General features: G+C 46.9%; 1 protein-coding gene across 3 annotated transcripts; it reads right to left on the bottom strand.

Moving 5' to 3' along the window:
• Positions 1 to 1,778: 1,778 nt before the first annotated feature.
• LOC100837590 (disease resistance protein RPM1) lies at positions 1,779 to 10,559 on the bottom strand. Of its 3 annotated transcripts, none has more exons than XR_002965623.1 (2): positions 9,575 to 10,559; positions 1,779 to 2,737 (listed from the first exon to the last, which is right to left on the bottom strand). XR_002965623.1 is itself a non-coding variant. In XM_010236343.3 (2 exons), the coding sequence occupies exon 2, from the start codon at positions 8,977 to 8,979 to the stop codon at positions 6,208 to 6,210; it is 2,772 nt and encodes a 923-aa protein (XP_010234645.1). In that variant the 5' UTR covers positions 8,980 to 9,338; positions 9,575 to 10,136; the 3' UTR covers positions 5,931 to 6,207. The 3 variants fall into 3 exon arrangements, 2 of the variants coding, with proteins under 2 accessions (XP_010234645.1, XP_024318165.1); XM_010236343.3 differs by lacking the exon at positions 1,779 to 2,737 and adding an exon at positions 5,931 to 9,338 and having other exon boundaries at positions 9,575 to 10,136; XM_024462397.1 differs by lacking the exon at positions 1,779 to 2,737 and having other exon boundaries at positions 5,931 to 9,898; positions 9,982 to 10,129.
• Positions 10,560 to 18,337: the final 7,778 nt, after the last annotated feature.

The raw sequence follows: 18,337 nt of genomic DNA, 5'->3' as shown, positions 1-18,337 counted from the left end.
CCAAAATTCTATAATTTCAACAGGGCCAGATTGTTGTCGGGCCATGTACAATAGGGTTATCAACTTTTTCTTATAATGCCATATAGGATAATTTCTGATGTGAAAGAGAAAGAAATAAAGAATATGAGCTTTCTTAATTAAGATATGATTTTTAAAGGAAGATAAGACAATTTTTCCCATCGTATTAGATTTCTCTTTCCATAATATTTATTTCATTAATTTTGATTCATTTATTTATGCTACAAAGACACGACAATTTTTTCATTATACCAGATTTCATATTTATTAATGTTAGGAGATAACCTAAAATTAATCTGTTACATTAGGTGTCAACGGAAATGGTAACGCCAACGTGATGTATACTAGCATCACAGCCAGCGGCAAAGCTAGAGCAAAAACGAGCCATTAATGTTGTTTGCCACCGCCCACCGCCCTCGGAAAGTCAGAGAGAGAGAGCCAAGCGGTGCGGAGGTGTACTGATCAAACTAGATTCAGGCCTGCTGGGTGATTTGGGAAAGGAAAAATGAGCCATTAAAATGTTGTTGGCCAATGGAAGTTAGGTCGTAGAGTATATCTGGAGCATGGAGGAAATATATCCTCATACATGACCTGCAACGTGTCGTCGTTTTTGGTTTTGCCATGACTTCCACGTCAACATGTCTATGGTTTGATGATGCCATACGTCATGCCATCGGAGTCGTGTAACCGCACGAAGATGGGATCCAGATCATGTACAGAAATTTTTGGCACATGCAGTGATCGTATAGATCAATTTGTCTCCTAGCACTAGGGGGAGTGTGTTGGCAAACATGGTTCTGGAATTTGAACCGGGATGACCCAAGACCTATTTGGAATGTGGTAATAGAAAAAGGCAGGATCAAGGAAAAACATAGGAATACGATAGGAACGCAGCCGTAAAACAAAAGAATATAGAGAACACACAAAAAATTCGTAGAAACCAGTTTGGAATGCATGAACAGAAAAACATAGGAAATCTCACTATTTTCAAAAAGATAGTTATGATTAGTAAGAAAAATTTATCAACTTTTTTGGATGTTCTGAATCAACTTGTAAGAAGAGTTCCGTCAAAAAAAACTTGTAAGAAGAGAATTATTATTTCAGCATGAATCTTTTGTAACAATAAACTAGTTGTTTGGCTAATTATCTGATGCAAATAGAAAAAAATATGCACAATTAAAAGACTCATCTCAAGCCCCGGCTTTGCTAATCTAATACCCCAGGCTCAGTCACGGGAAATGAGTTTACAGACTTGAGATGGAGTTCACAATTAAAAGACTCATCTCAAGTCTGTAAACTCATTTTCCGTGATGGGAAAATACACTGTTTTATTTTATATTGTACTTACATTTAGTTATGTAAATAAATTGGGAGTACGAAAAAAATCAAATCCTTTAGTTGGCAATCATTCTGAGAAAGAATCTTTGGATCCATTAAAAACGGAATTTGCGCTTGTTGAAATTCTCGAGCGAGCGGGGCTAAAAACGAAATAACTGAAATAATCAAAATTGTATACTTTCGGTAGTATTAGATTGCTGTAAAGCCATGTACAATGGGGTGATGGGAGACTTCTCCTAACATTGCCAAATAGGATAATTGCTAACGTGAAAGAGAAAGAAATGAAAAACGTATAAGCTTTTCTTCACTGAAAGATGATATCTTCACAATAAAGATAATAAAATTGTTCTCATTGTTGCATCACATTTATTTTGTTCATCTTATTCATTAAAGCATTAATTGCAAGATATGACATTAAAAGATAACATACTGGAATACATATTTTATTATCCTTTTATAGATGATGTGGAACACATATAAGAGAAGGCCAAAAAAAAGTTGTCTTCTCCTACCATTATACAAATATATACGGCGTAAATCAGGCTACCACAAGGTATATGGCAGCCGTGAGCTTCACCTCCAGTGACAACTCGACGTCACCAAAATTTACCGGGAGAAGATCTTCCACTCGAACAACTCGACGTCAGGCCGAAATGAAGAGTTTCAGGAATCGCGAGAAGCAACCTATTACTCTTTGTTGTACTCCTGGGGCTTGTAACCCGCTTGTACTGCTTCTGGAGTTTTCTCCTTCAAAGTTCAAAATGATAAAACAAAATTCGAAATCCTCAATACTCGAACCTCCAACGTATCAGAGTTTTCTGCTTGTACTGTTTCAGGAATGAGGAATCATATTCAGCCACGAAATTGTTTATCATGTTGGAACCTGAGTCCACCAAGGCAAGTAAAATCTTCGTCAAATCTTGCCGAGCCCAATCTGACAGCTTTTGGTACAAAACAATGGCAATGCACTTGCATGCATGAATCTTTTAACATGTTCAGGAAGGATGCACTTGTTGCAATGGCATCATCAACGAAATTCAGACACTCAAATAATTCCATCATTAACACTGGAACAATATCACATCTCCTAATCAGACAATCATTGAATTTCGAAATTATTTCATTTCAAAACTGTGAAAGGGTTTCATTGGAAATATTTCATTGCTGTTACTTGCGTCCAAATTACTCACACGGCACCCTCCGTTGATCAAGCTTTTCCTTCAGAGCTTCTCAAACAGTCGATTCTTTGGAAGACATGGTATGGTACCCAATGGTGGCGTGAAATTCAGTGGCCGGACACTAGGCTGACAGTTCTCCAGATGGCTAGATGGCTTGAAGTCGAAGATGCAAGACATGGCGTGTGCCGCCAAGGTGCATTCTCCTGAAAAATAAACTGGAATTAGGGCAACCGAAAATGCATTCTTTAAATCTATAAACTCTATAAAGTTAAAACCCACTAAGTGTTTTTAATTTAGCAAGCTGCACATGCAGCCTATCCACCTCAGCATCAGCATATCCATGTCGCGTCATCGTTTTTATCACCGCGTTGTTCCCTCACGTCTGTTCTATTCCCACGTCGTTAGCGTTTAGATATGCTTCCGCCTGGGCCAGGTTCGCAGCCCACGGCTGGGAAAAAAGCTCCACCGATGTGGTCTGTGTAGCGGGAAAAAAAAAAATCAGCGTTCGCTTGCTGCCGTTCCGTGCTCCCCTTTCTCCTCATGTGCCCGATCTTTGCCCCGCTGTGCGCCGCTTCCCTGCGGGTCGATTGCCCTCCAAACTACTGTGCGCGCACGTTTCCGGGCCCGTGCGCCATCTTGAATCCATGGGGCACTTCCAGAGACCGATGACGGTTTATTTCTCAATTATGTTTCCTTTCATCTTCCTCTCAACAGTAAATCTCCACTGAGTCTCCTTTGGAATTAAAGACGCGATCGATGGTTAATCTTGGTCATTTATCATCTGCTTCGGTTTCCTTCTCAACTCATATATATGGGTCCGTCCGTGGGCACTCTTGCTATGAGAAATCCCCAAATCCGGCTCTCCAATCTCGATTCCGCACTCCAGGCCTCAGATCCAGAGTTCACGCGCATTCCTCTTCATCCCGGGCATGCGGAGCTCACGAGTTCACGCGCATTCCTCTTCATCCCGGGCATGCGGAGCTCACGCCACTTCACTTGACTGCAGCACTCATTGTGGCCAAGACCAGATTGAGCAGCGTGGGCTCCGTTTTCTCCTTGGCGGCCTGGCCTTTAGACTTCAGTGGCAGCAGCGATCCTATAAAGTTGAAGCCCACTAAATGCTTTTAATTTAGCAAGCTGCACATGCAGCCTATCCACCTTAGCATCAGCATATCCATGTCAGCGTCATCGCTTTTATCACCGCGTTGTTCCCTCGCGTCTGTTCTATTCCCACGTCGTTAGAGTTTGGATATGCTTCCGCCGATGTGGTCTCTGTAGCGGGAAAAAAAATCAGCATTCGCTTGCTGCCGTTCCGTGCTCCCCTTTCTCCTCATGTGCCTGATCTTTGCCCCGCTGTGCGCCGCTCCCCTGCGGGTCGATTGCCCTCCCAAACTACTGCGCGCACGTTTCCGGGCCCGTGCGCCATCTTGAATCCATGGGGCACTTCATTTATCATCTGCTTCGGTTTATTTCTCAATTATGTTTCCTTTCATCTTCCTCTCAACAGTAAATCTGCACTGAGTCTCCTTTGGAATTAAAGATGCGATCGATGGTTAATCTTGGTCATTTATCCTCTGCTTCGGTTTCCTTCTCAACTCATATATATGGGTCCGTCCGTGGGCACTCTTGCTATGAGAAATCCCCAAATCCGGCTCTCCAATCTTGATTCCGCACTCCAGGCCTCAGATCTAGAGTTCACGCGCATTCCTCTTCATCCCGGGCATGTGGAGCTCACGCCACTTCACTTGACTGCAGCGCTCATTGTGGCCAAGACCAGATTGAGCAGCGTGGGCTCCGTTTTCTCCTTGGCGGCCTGGCCTTCAGACTTCAGTGGCTGCAACGATCATGGCCAAAAACGAGTCCAGGCCCTCTGGCCACCTGCGCGACCATGGCAGCCACGCATCCTCCACGATGTCGTTCCTCCTGTCAGCCACAACGAGCACGAACAGGGCACGCACGGCGACGAGCTCGACGAGCCGCTTGGTTGAGTAGATGAGGCAAGGAACGAGCGCTTGGCGTTGACGATTGGGTGGTAGGCGTCGATGCAGAGGAGGCTGGCGACAGTGGCGACCGCGTGGTGAACAAGCAAAGGCGTGTGCTGATCATTGGATGGCGCCCGCCGCCCGGAGCTTGGAGGCGTGTGCGTCGAGGATACATGGAGTGGACATGACTTGCTCGCGCGCAGAGATGTCTCTCCGGTTCATCGTTGGACGCGTGTCCCGCACATGCTACTACATTGTTCCTCCAACTCTGGTCTTCAGCTCACATTACTTACTATGACCAGAACAATTTCATCAGTGACCGGCCCGATCCTTTTCTAATTTTTCTATATACGTGTATTACCAATCCCGAAGGCCTGTATGATACGTGTTGTTATGCTTAGTGTTGTCTAAGGGCATGGCTTTGCATTGTATCCTCCCGATACCCAAGTTGCTAAGTATAGTGCCCCTACTATACATTAGCAATTACTTACAATTGCTAATGTTAGTATTTTCCTAATTCTCTAGATTTATTTTTGAAAATTCCCTCATATACATATCATAATGTTTTACCTTACTTTCCCTTTATTAAAGATATTTGATGCAAGAGTCTAATTTGAATTTCTAATATTGCAATTCTCTGATGGTTACGATCCGCAATATCATATTTGCTGCATGCATGCTTTATGTTTCAGAATAATCAAAAGTAATTGCCGCAACAACGTGTGGGGTATCATGTAGTATAACTTATGGCCGGACAATAAGAATCTCAAGCCAAGTCAGGCTTCACATTGGTAGTGCAGCAGATACTATACTCCTGCGGTTCTAACCGGATGGTTGCCAAAGTTCAGACAGAAATGAACCATGATTGAGTGGAGGAAGAACAACGGAATTTTGGGATTGGAAGGAAAGCCCATGGAAGGAAAATTTCTTTCCGTATTTATTTATAACGAGGAATTTGGTTCTCTGTCAGTGAGAAAAAGAATGTAACAGGACCCGCCATCAATAGAACATAACAAATAAGTGAAATGAGGATACCATCAGGGTATTTTTAAGTAATCTCTGGATCGTGAAGTATTTGAAATACATGCAAAACCTCCTAATGGGGCATAAATTACAAATGACACTTCTATTTTTTGTTATGATATAGCAGCTTTGTTTCTTGCTTTCCACATTTGACCTGGCGGATTGTCCCAATAAGCCATTTTACTAATAGTTAATCCCCTTGGTGAAACTAAAATAGCAAAGATGAAAACTGCAACAGAAGGAAACCAAGAGTTGATGACTTATAATTTCGGCACAATAAATATATGATTACCCACCAATCTTTCTTTGCTAAATGAAGGGAAGTTTTCAGGGGAAACAGAATCTCTATAAGTTATCACTGAAACACAAAGCTGTTAATGAAGGGAAAACATAAGTAACTGCATAGTTTGTGTTGGCCAATTACTCCCAAACGATTTTGCTGGATTACAAGTAATTTGCAACCCTTGGATTGGAAGGGATAAATGGTCCTTACTTATTTGAGGTACTATAGTGGATATAGAAGAACACAACGTGAATACAAGAAGACTTCAACTTGCAGAAAACAAACCATATAGTGGATAGAAACAGAAGGTTCCATGCTACTGAGTACATTAGATGATTTCACTATATAGAAAAAAAAGAGAGTAACAGTCTAGATGGAGATGCATTTATTGAATCCTCTCCGCAGCCAGCTCACCGTTTCTGACGAAACCAATATAAACTCTCTGGACATGAGATATGTTTCCCTCTTTCTTCCGCCGAACCCTGCCCACAAGCTCTTCTGCAGTAGAATCCAAAGTTAGCTCTTCAAGGGTGCTCAGATGTTCAACGCCACCAGGCAACAACTTCAACTTCGGACAGAGTAGGAGCTTCAAATCAGCCAAGCTGGACATTGCCCCTCTTTCTATATTCATCTGACTGAGATGTGGAGCTCCCCAAATTTTCAGTACTCGGAGCTTTGGAAATGACGTTGCTCGGAAGTACATCTTGTTGCCATCAAATGCATCATAAAGTTGAAGCTTTACCAACTGTTGTAGTTCCTCAAGATAACAAAACATATCTTCCTGAAGTTTTGAGCAGACAAGTCGTAGAATAGTGAGGCTTTTTAGTTTACTAATCGACATGAAAAACCGAGGTAAGGATTCTTCAGCTAAAGTCCCTAGCAAGAAAAGCTTCTGAAGTAATGGAGGTGGACTGAGTGCATAGAGTTGCAGAACTTCCTGGTCATCATTTGCATGGATCCCAAGACGTGTAAGATGAACCATATTGGTAATAGCCACAAATAACTTTTCACAATGGCGTCCCTGCACTTTACTGATGTGAAATGATCTCAAAAGAACCAGAGAACCTAGGTAACGAACCATTTCAGAACTAGCTTCCACCAGTAATAATGTCTGCAAACTAGCCAAAGACCACATACCAATAGGTGCAGGTACACCAATAGAAGGAACAAACTGCATTGATGGTATCAATGGTTTCACAGTGACAATAAGATGCGTCAACTTAGAGAGCCTTGTAATTTCCACTGGTAGGTTGGTTATCTTGCTTTTCCAAGCGTCCAATACAAGCAAATTTTGTAGCCTTCCAATCGACCGTGAGATATTTGCAATTTTAGTTCGTCTAAGGCCCAGATAGCGGAGATTGAACAAGTCAAACACCTCATTTGGAAGACTCTCAATTGAACTATCTTGTAGATTCAAAACGGACATTAAGTTAACAGATCTTGAGAATGATCGAAGTGATCCAAAAGTTAGAGAATTTTGGAAAACAAGCAAGGAGCGGAGATGTGGCACAGATTCTGCAAGGTGTGCAATATCCCCTCTTTGAATTGATAACCGACGTGCTTTACCAGTAAGATGAGTCCTTGAGTAATCAAGAACAATGCAAAAATTCTCTTCTCGCGCCTTAGAGAGGGCTAATACGCGAAGGATGTCATGCATCTGGAAATCATCAACATATCCTGATTCATTCCTCTTCACTTCCACCAACAAACATCGATTGATGAGTTCAGTCAAGTAATCTTCTGCCACCTCCTCCAATGTCTTATGCTCACTTGCTTCAATAAATCCTTCTGCCACCCAAAGCCGCACTAGCCACTTCCTTTGCATCACATAATTCTCTGGGAACATGCAGCAGTAAAGAAAGCAGTTTTTCATGTTGTGTGGCAAGTCTTCCAAACTAACCTTCAAGATTATGTTCATATCCAGGATGCAATTGTTTGTAAATTGCACCTCAAGAGTTTTATATACATTCTCCCACTCCAAAAGAGTTGGACTCTTGAATGACAGGAGGCGCCCAATGCACACAATAGCAATAGGCAAGCCATTGCATTTCTCTACAAACTTTTGGGCCCAATGCTTCAGTTCTGGTGGACAATCGCTATTCTCATTCTTCCAAAATGCCTCTTTACAAAACAGATCCCATGCATAGTGATTTTTCAAGGGTTGCAAGTTAATCATTTGGGCTTCAGAAGCGAGTAGTGCAACCTCATATATTCTCGATGTGAAAATTATCCGACCAAGTTTGCCAACAAAAAATGCATCTTTGCTGTCAAACCAAGCATTCACACTCCAAACATCATCGAAAACAAGAACATACTTTTTCTTCTCCAGATAACAACGGATTGTCTCCACTAAACTTCTGTAATCTGTGACATCAATGTCCTTTGGAAATTCCTTCTTCCTGTCATTCTTCCGGAACTCTTCAACTGTTTGTTTTAGCAAATCATCAGCTTCATAGTTATGAGACACAGTGATCCAAGCACAAGTGTCAAAGTCGGTCTTGATGGCGTTGTAGACATGAGCAGCAAGTGTTGTCTTACCCACACCTCCCATGCCCCAAACAGTGATTATCATGTGTCGCTGTTCCTCATCTTTCATCCATTTCATCAGCAAGTCTCTATTCTCTGCAATCCCCACAAGATCATCTGCCCTTTTAAAGTGTACAGATTCTCCAGATCTTCTATTTGAGCTGCCTACCCTTGTCAATTGTGCGTACCTTTCAACACCCTTCAGGTCATATCTGCGCCTTCTCTCTGCAGCACTCTTGAGACTAGCTTTGATATCACGCAGGTTGTTGGCTAGCCGATACCAAGTCTTGATTTGCCTGACCCTCCTAATTGCTTTAAACAGAAACATCCCCTCACGATCTTCCCCCAACTTGTACGTGAACTCATCAATAACATCCTCGATATTGAATGCAAGACCCCTGATTTGCTTCACAAATGCAACAGTTGTCTCACCTGTATCCTTGAACCGCTCGGCAGTTCGGAAGAAGGCCTGCATGCTTTCCAGCTCCTCCTTCATCTTCCGTATTTCACCAAATAGGCCTCGCAGAGCAGATGCTTCATAAATAATAAATGATGACCCTAATTCTACTGCTTCATTTGCCAGGGCATCCCCAAGCTTCAGGATTAGCAACCAGATTACACCCTCTAACATGGTTGCCTTGCCTAGATGGAGCTATTAGAATTTCTTTTGCTTGAAGGATGGATATGAGGTAATGACTGTGTTATGGGAACACAAAACGATGACTGTGTTATGGGGGAACAAAAGGATTCTATCTTTGGCTAGCTGCCAACTCTTTGATTTAAGAATGAAAATGAGTTGCAGGACTTTGAGTGCGTCAATGACGACTCCCCCAAAAAAAGTGCCAAACAAATTGTCCAACAGTAATACACCACTTAGTTCCACTCATAACTGGTTCAGGACCTCAGAAATGGAATCTTTTATTCCCGGAAGAAGACGCACCACCAAAACAATCCATAGCTTACTTGTGAAGTATCTTCTGATGTCCATGGCTGCAATTTACAACCGTGCCATCATTTTCTAGCTGATGTGGCCTCGAGTATCCCAGAATATACCCGTTAATGACTAAGTAATGTAAGATAAAGGCAAAGGTTCATGATGGGGCATATACTAATTTAATGTTGTCACCTAGATGGCTGTTGTTTACCACAAGTCAACAAACAAATGAAACAAGGAAACTGATGAAACCAATGAAGAGGAAAATATAACGAAAAAGCAAGTACATTACCGAGGCTGCGCAGGTGGCATGAACCTGTCATCTTTCATAGGCAAGCTTGCAGACCAAAGCGAAGGCACTAGGCTCTTTCCTGCCGGTGTAATTTCCTGGCACGCCGGTACATATGCATGGTTTGGTTGGGGCATTCTGTCGAAAACTTGATGGGCACAGTTGCCTCACAGCCTATTGCCTAGTTACCTAGCTGATCCCATGCTCGACTTGAAGCGTATCCGTGAAGTGCTCCGCTGGGGACGCGCACACCACCTTCAGCAGCCGCTCCTCACTCGGCGCCGTCTCCATCGGCCAGCGAACCGCGGACCTGCTCGCTGCCCATGGCTGGAGGAGAGATAAAATCTGGAAAGGGTTATACAAGGTGCTCACTGCCAAGTACGCGGGGGAATGAGGTGGGAAGTGGCTACTTGGAGAGGTGAAGAAGATGATGGAGCGATGGCCATCAGGCCATGGACGGAGACAGAGGAGAAAAGTAAATGTGAAGTTTTTTTAGAAAAGGCATAGCAAGAAGAAAGAAGACGTGGATGAAACCCTGCTGATTCAGTTGGGCTGCTTGCAAGATTTAGGCTCGGCGCTGATGTACAAACAAACCCAAAATTCCGACTCAGCTCGGGCCGAGCCTGCGCCGGACCGAACCGAACCGAACCGGGGCGAGCTCGGGCCGAGCCCAACGTCCTTGACTAAAGCCAGAAATATGCTACAAAAAAGAAAAAACTACAGCCAGAGAAGATCCCGCTTTCCGTAAGATCCGCTATATCAAGGAGTGTGGTTTCGTTTTTCAGGCTTGCTCTGATCCTAGCTTGTTTCGTCCCACTTTGAGCATCTCTCTCTTGTCTTATCAAAAGATATGTCGTCGTTGTGCTCCTGAAGAGAGGATCTCGTGCAAAAGCATATAGGATCAGCAGGTGATGTATGTTCCCTTAGATCTGAACAGAGGAGTGGACACGATTTGCTCTTTCACTTTGCCTACACAATTGAGTCACTTCTTACCTAAAGGCGAGCTTATAGACTAGCACTAATTTGAAGTGAAATAATAATGTTTCATTTGTCGTCTTTTACTTCATGGGAAACAAGTTCGTGCAGATTGTATTTGTGCAGCCAAATCTAAACTCCAAATATCCTATTTCTAGGACAGTTTGACTAACACTCGTCTATTAGCCTTTTCAAGTTCCCCTATCTGTTACTCTCTCATGTCGTCACGTGGCATCTAGGATTTTTAAGACATAAACAGCCAACCACACTACTCTTGGTGGCAAAGAAATAAAAAGACCATTGGTAGGATGGCAGTGTTAAATTTTTGGGAGAGTAGGGAGGCCCCCTCCTCTATTCTAAAATCCACTTCAGGAGCAGGTCCGAGTACCTCTCCCACTGTTGCTTGTATAAATGATAGCCACAGAGCCTCTGGCTGCCTTGTAGCCATGCTCTTCAGTCTGTAAGTGTGGCTGACATCACGCCACATAATGTACTGTGCTTCTAACGATTATTAAATCCTTTGCCTTCCAAAAAAAAGTAGCCCCTCCTCGACTGTAATCTATATAACCTATAAAGTGGATCTCCACTAACTGCAATTAATGTTTGCAAACTTGATATGCAAAGTGTCCACATCATCATCCACAGACTGATCCACATCATGCACATCATGGACATTCAAAGTCTCCACATCACTATCAACATCATGTGTTGTTGTACACTAGGAATCTTGATGGTTCATTCGAATTTAATATCTTGATACCTAAGATTTTTCATGTTCACGTTGCATATAAATATTTCACCAAACACACATATTTTCATGATATATATATCAATTTTTCTAAGATCCGCAAATATTCAGGTTGACGAAACTTCACTTTTTGTTTTTTTCGAAATTGTTAATGTTCATGCACGTGAAAATCACACATATTATTTTTTTGCATAGGTGTTAAGAATGATAAAATCGTTTTGTCCTACAATATTCATATTTATTTTACATTAAATCATATTATTATCATTTGTTTTTAAAATCATATTCAGATGTGCATATAGAATTTTCCGTGGCAACGCGCGGGGAGAATCACCTAGTAGAATAGAGGCCAGAGACCCCCCTTTTCGAAAAAAATGTAATAGAATAGAACAAAATCTAATCTTTTTTTCTATAATAAAACAAACTCTAATACTGCAGAATGGAAGTTTGGCTTGGTCAACCAAAAAGTTACTCCTCGAGCTATGGACAGAAACTTCCCCGAGCTATGGATTTCATTCTAGTGCTCTTGATAGATGTTCAATCTAAGAATGGATGAACTTTCTCCTTTTTCCTTCTCTATGCAAACATGATTTGGTAACTGGTATATACAATGCAGTTGGGTAGCTCTCCATTTACTTCTCATATACATACATGCATGTTCACGTTTACAGGAATATCAATCTAGATAGAACCTTTTACAGATTAAACTATAATAAGAATTTTGTTCTCCATAAATTAAGCTATACACAATAATTAAAACCAGTCGGCACGATAGGCTTGACTGTCATTTCCATTGCATGTTTCCATCATGCCCTGTCATTAGAGAGAAGCTAGCTATGCTCGTTGGCTCTTTAATACAGACAGGGGGGTGTTGCATTAGGATAAAATAGACTGTCTCCCTCGCTACGGGAAAATCCCACTTTGCCTGTGGCCTGGGTCTTTGCCGGAGGCTTTTTTTCGGGCCTCTAGCAAAGGAGGCTTTGCCTACGGCAAAAACGAAAAGACCTCCGGCAAAAAAATGCCTATGGAAAAGAATAGAAAAGGCCTCCGGCAAAGAATAAAAAGGCCGCCGGCAAAGAAGGGTGGCCACGTGGTCTTGACCGGTGCCTAACGGGGAGAAAATGGACGGGATTCTTTGCCTGAGGCCGGCCTCCCTTTCTTCTCTAGTTTCAAATTATGAAGTAAACCACCACTTTTTGAGTTGAACCTTTTACTGTACTTTATTTAGCATTGATGACAAGTAATATGAATTAAAATCATAACTTGTTGTAGTAAAATAAAACCCTTATATGGGCCGGACCGTAAATCCTATGTGGCGATGACTAAGTCAACATTTCCCAAGCGTGAGTCAAGATGCTCACATGGCGTAGGAAATCCTACGTGACGAAAGAAGACAAGTCAACAAGTCAAACCTCTCATGCCATGGTCAAAGGGAGAAATGAGCTAGAATAGGGGGCAAGAAAGGTGTAGGGATGGGACTTTTGGTCCATGGTGGATTATGGACCAACCCTCACTTTCACCACATGGTGCATACAAGAGCTATAGACCAAGGCGCTACTTTTATCATTTTGTCCCCACTTTTCTCTCTCCTTCAAGGGTAGTCATGATCTTTTGTCATGGACCCTTAGGCTATAAATATCCCTCATGGGGGCATGTATCATTCACTCTCAACTTGAATAAACTCAAAGGGAGAGGGTTAGAGTGCTCTCTCTAAGGTTCGCTCTCGAGCTCCGCTTTCGACTAAAAGTCAACCGGCCTCGAGGAAGCCTTCTAGGGGACTCTAGTTTCGAGACTCCGAGCTAACCTTGGTTAGCACGGGCTCGAAGGAGAAAGGGTAGGGTAAGAGTTCCGAGGGTATCTGACGTGGTTATGACTAACCACGTACTCGACTCGAGTATACCCGGTACAGCCCAGCTGGGGGCCCACAAGGAAGCCTACTACGACTCCAGGAGTCTACATGCCAAATCTTGCAACTCAAGACAAGGATGGTTAATTAGAGTATATCTCCTCATTGTAACCGACTTGGAGTCTACTTGAGACCTGAATTCCTGCATATATAAAGGACCAGGAGGGGGAGCCAAGAGAACACCCCCAACTTAGATAGAAGTCGCCTAGATGCATTCGATGACTCTGTGCATCTAGACTCTGCAGCACCCCATTGTAATCGACTTACCAATACAGATCCGACAAGTAGGATGTAGGGGTATTACCTCATCGAGGGCCCTGAACCTGGGTAAATCGTGTCCCCTGTGTCCTTGTTAGCCGATGAGTTCGCCAACACACACTCGAAATCTTTCCCAGATACAAGTCCATCAATATGGACATTGTCGAAGTCACATCTTCGTCATTGGCGCCGTCTGTGGGAAAGACGTGTGTTGGAAACATGACCTCGGCGGTTTCAGATCCAGCAGAACTATCATCGACTCAGGCAGAGTCGACGATCCTCGAGTCCTCTATCGCCTCCAGTCCAACCCCGCAGTCTTGGACAAGCTTGATGCCTGCCTGGATCTCATATTTGGCGAGTTCCACGTCCGATCCGGTATCCTTCGACTACCGTGTCCGACCCCCTCGACTCCGGAAGAATTGCTTCTCCTTTCTCCTTCAGAGAAAGACCCGCCGACAGGCTCATCGGAGCCACTCAAGGAAGCAGAGCAAGTCTCCTCTTGCACCTGCTCTGATTCTAAAGACGATCCATCCTCACGTGCAGACAGCCCTGTCCCTAGCGACGCTGGCAATCGCTCGGAACAAGGAAGTTGCCATGACAACCTCACCTCGCTAGTTCACCCGACGAAACAGAACAGGTTTCCCTTGGAACCTACTCTGATTCTTTTAGCAATCCACCCCAGTCTGCAGAAAGCCCCGTCCCAAGCGACGCCAGCAACTGCTCAGAGCGGGAAGGCTGCCATAGCAGCAGCGATCTTGCGCCCAATTGCGCCATCGCTCAAGTCTTCATGACAAATCCCATCACCCCAAAGCAGACTCCCCCGGCTGCGAGTGCATCCGCAAGTCTACCGACTGGATATTCAGCGGCAGAGAAAGCTCGAGTCCAGACAGCTCTTGAGTCGGGAGTCCTCATGAAGGATCCCACCACTGCTGAGTTGCAATTACATGCCAACTATCTTGCCAGGGCCCAAGTGACCTGAACAAAGAAAAGGAGGATTTGGTAAAGAAGCAAAAGCTTTAAGCGGAGAGGCTGAAGAAACTGGATGAAGATATCCAGGCACACAAAAGAACTCGCTCAGGTTCACGCAGCGACTCTGATGGAGCCCCTCCTCCTAGAGCTCTCCCCAGACGAAACATCTCGCGTCGTGATCACACGACCCGAAACCTGGCTCCAAGCTTCATGTCGGTTGACGACCACGGCGATATGATACCAGAAACCCCGGAGGCTGTCTTGCTTGCAGCCAATACCTACCTACAAACAATCCAGCTGCCCGACAGTGACCCGCGCTCGTGGCTTCACAAACAAATTCTAGAAGGATTGAATAGGGCAGGGGCTTCTTGTATCAGCCAAGATTTCAACAACCGAAGGCCGCTGTGGGACATGACTCCATCCCGCCGCGAAGGAGAAATCCAGCACGACCTCGACCCGCCTCCGCGAGGCCGCAGGGAGCACGACTCGCACTCAAGGGAAACACTGGGGTCTCCCCGGGTCGCAAACCGGGATCGGCGAGACAGGTATCGCGACCACTCGCTGGACTCCGATCACGAGGCCGAGACATGCGGAGCGCCATGCTTCAGCCGTCGCATCCGCCAAGCTAGGATGCCCAGAAATTTCAAACCGCCGACCGATTTAGCCAAGTATGATGGCACTCAAGAGCCCAAAACTTGGCTGGAAGACTACCTTACCGGGATTCGCTGCCAAGGCGGTTCTCGTACTACCGCCATGCAGTGCCTGCAACTGCAACTCAAAGGCCTTGCACGCACGTGGCTAACCGGCTTACCACGAGACGACATTGACTCGTGGCAGGAGCTCGTCCAAGCTTTCACCCGCAACTTCAGGTCCACCTGCAACTGATAAGACTCCATCAGTGCGTGGAGGAACAGAGAGAAGGGCGGCACCATGCCGCAGAGGAGGAAGCGCGCGAACACCTGGAAATCGTTGTCCTGGTGCTCAGCGCCCGTTGGGAAGATCTGCGTCTCCCCGTGCTCGTTGAAACTGGAGGCGACGGCGTGCCGGAGCTTCCCCAGCGCCTCGCCGTTATAGCCGGGGCGAAAGAAGGCGACTGTGGCGCGCATCTCCTGCCTCTTCTGGTGCTTGGCGGCGAACGCTTTGATTGCCGCCTCGGTCTTGCTTGTCGCGACCTTCTTCGAGGTTTGGACCTCCTTCTCCTTCCTGGTGGTGGGGGCGCCATGGAAAGCGAGGGCGGAAGCTGGCAGGAGCGCAAGGATACGAGATGCGGAAGAGGATGGAGGCGAAGGGGCAAAGTGTTGTTCCCCTTTTGGCAACAGTAGAGGCTTTATGACGCCTGGCCGTTTGGTAACGGCCGGTTCCGTACCCTACGGGTGCGCGGGGATAACTCCTAATCACTGGGAGTAATGCGTGGAGTGGCCTTAACTACCCTATTTAGGGGGGAGTTAGGGCGGAGATCGTGCGTCCACTGCTCCGCTTGTAACAGCGCCGTACACGGGGCAGCGAAGGGACGCGGGCCCGCGACTGATCGGGGCCCATGCGTCGGTTAAGGGCGTAGCCCGGCAACCGACCAGGGGGAGACCCTTCCGGGAACAGGTGATGCCGGCCCACGCCCGGGGGCTACTGTCGCACTAGTGGCACCCGGGGTACCACCGCTGCGCGACGCGTGGGCCCCGTTCCCGGGTTCCCGGGAAGGTCTCATCCCAGGGAGCGTCTATGAGCTCCCCGGCAAGCTACCAGCCTGAAAGGGGATAGCGGGGCTTTGGGGAATATTCCCGCCTGTGCACCTCTCAGGAAGCTGCTTCCCGGGAAGGGGTTCCCGGGGTCGACTTGCTGGGACTGGGGGTTCCCGGGCGTGTGCCCCCGCCTTGGGTGTGGGGCCCAGTGGACAGCGCCACGCGGGCGCCTGGCGGGCGCGGGACGCGCGGTCCCAATAAGGCAAGGAGTAAGGCGCACGGCTCAGTAAATGAGCCGACCGACGGGTAGTTACCCGTCCGATCAAAGGAACAGTGGTTGTCTAATCCTACCCTAGGGTCTTAGGCCCCTAGCAGCGGAGGTGGCACCCATGCACGCCACCAGCTCACCGGGGGGAGTTGTATGCCTCCCCGCTGGACACTTGTACCCCATGCACCGTGGCACCTGTGGCATCCCCTTGAGTATAAAAGGAGGACCCATGCCAACGGTCAGGGGGTTCCGCATTGTTTTCTGGCTCGGTTCAGCAAGTTCTCTCAGTTCGCTCGGTAGGAGCTTAGTTGGCTCCAGTTGGCAGCCAGCAGAGAGCAGTGAGGAGCACCTAGACACTGAGAGAAAGCCCGAGAGCTTGCCCGGCAACTTGTAAGCATTTGATCCGCAATCAATATCAGCTCAGACAAGCAGGACGTAGGGTCTTACACCTCCGGGTGGCCCGAACCTGGGTAAAAACGTGCGTGCATCTGTTCTTGGATTAGCGCGTACCCCTAGCACTTTGTCTCGCCAGCCCCATAGGGTCTCATCGGCCGCGTCGGCGAGATAGCCGGGTCTCCGCCCCAGACGCCCCTACTGAACCTAAAAGGGGGCCGTGGCCGCACGCCCCCGGTGTCGGAGCACCGAGCGACGACAAAGGCCCACGCTGCCCCGCAAGAGCTTGCCGGGGGAAGCTGAGGCTCGAGCTCGTGCCCCGGCAAGGGCCAGAAGCTCCGCGAGGAGGCCGCCAAGGTAAAGAAGCTGCCCCTCCAAGCCGGCAACAAGGAGCGCACCGTCACCGTCAGTGCGAACCTTACTGCGGAATAGGAAAGCGCCCTCATCACTTTCCTCCGGGAGAACGCCGACGTGTTTGCTTGGGAGCCGTCGGACCTTCCCGGAGTCCCTAGTGAGGTGATTGAGCATCGACTCGTGGTGCGCCCGGATGCCCGCCCCGTCAAGCAGAAGATCTGCCGCCACGCGCAGGAGCGGAAGGAGTTCATCGAGCAAGAAGTGGACAAGCTCAAGGCTGCCGGGGCTCTCAGGGAAGTTTTGTACCCAACTTGGTTAGCTAACCCCGTAATAGTACCCAAGGCGGGAAATAAGCTTCGCATGTGTGTAGATTTCACTGATCTTAACCGTGCATGTCCCAAGGATTCTTTCCCTGTGCCCCGCATCGATCAAATAGTTGATTCCACTACTGGTTGCGACTTGCTGAGCTTTTTGGATGCGTTTTCCGGCTACCATCAAATCAAGATGGCAGTCGAAGACGAGGAGAAAACAACTTTCATCACCCCGGTTGGCTGTTGCTGTTACACGTGCATGCCTTTCGGGTTGAGGAACGCGGGCTCAACATTCCAACGCGTGCTACGCGAGTGTTTGGGACCCCAGCTAGGCCGGAACATGGAGACCTACATGGACGATATCGTCATCAAATCGAGGCGCGGGGACTCGCTGATTGATGACCTGCGGGAAACGTTTGATAACCTCCGCAGGATCGAACTCAAGTTGAACCTTGAGAAGTGCACCTTCGGTGTAGACTCGGGCCAGCTTCTGGGTTTCTTGGTTTCGCACAGGGGGATACAAGCCAACCCACACAAGATAGAAGCTATCAAGAAGATGGAGGCTCCCCGCAAGGGGAAGGATGTCCAGCGCCTCAACGGTTGCGTTGCCGCGTTGGGCCGCTTCATCTCAAGGTTGGGCGAACGCGCCCTTCCTTTTTTCAAGGTAATGAAGAAGAAGGGTCCGGTTGACTAGACCCCCGAGGCCGAGGCGGCGTTCCGGGAACTCAAGTAGTACCTGAGGTCGCCGTCCGTCCTCGTCGCCCCCAAGCTGGGCGAGCCGCTGCTACTATACCTAGCAGCGCCTGACCAGGTGGTCAGCTCGGTGCTGGTTGCCGAAAGGGAGGAAGACGTTCCGAGGACTGAGGCTGTGGGCAGGGGGCTGAACGGCCCCCGGCAACCACCGCGGA

Source organism: Brachypodium distachyon, chromosome 3 (genome assembly GCF_000005505.3).
Source record: "Brachypodium distachyon strain Bd21 chromosome 3, Brachypodium_distachyon_v3.0, whole genome shotgun sequence".
Lineage (NCBI taxonomy): Eukaryota > Viridiplantae > Streptophyta > Magnoliopsida > Poales > Poaceae > Brachypodium > Brachypodium distachyon.
This window is presented reverse-complemented; position numbering and strand designations above follow the sequence as displayed.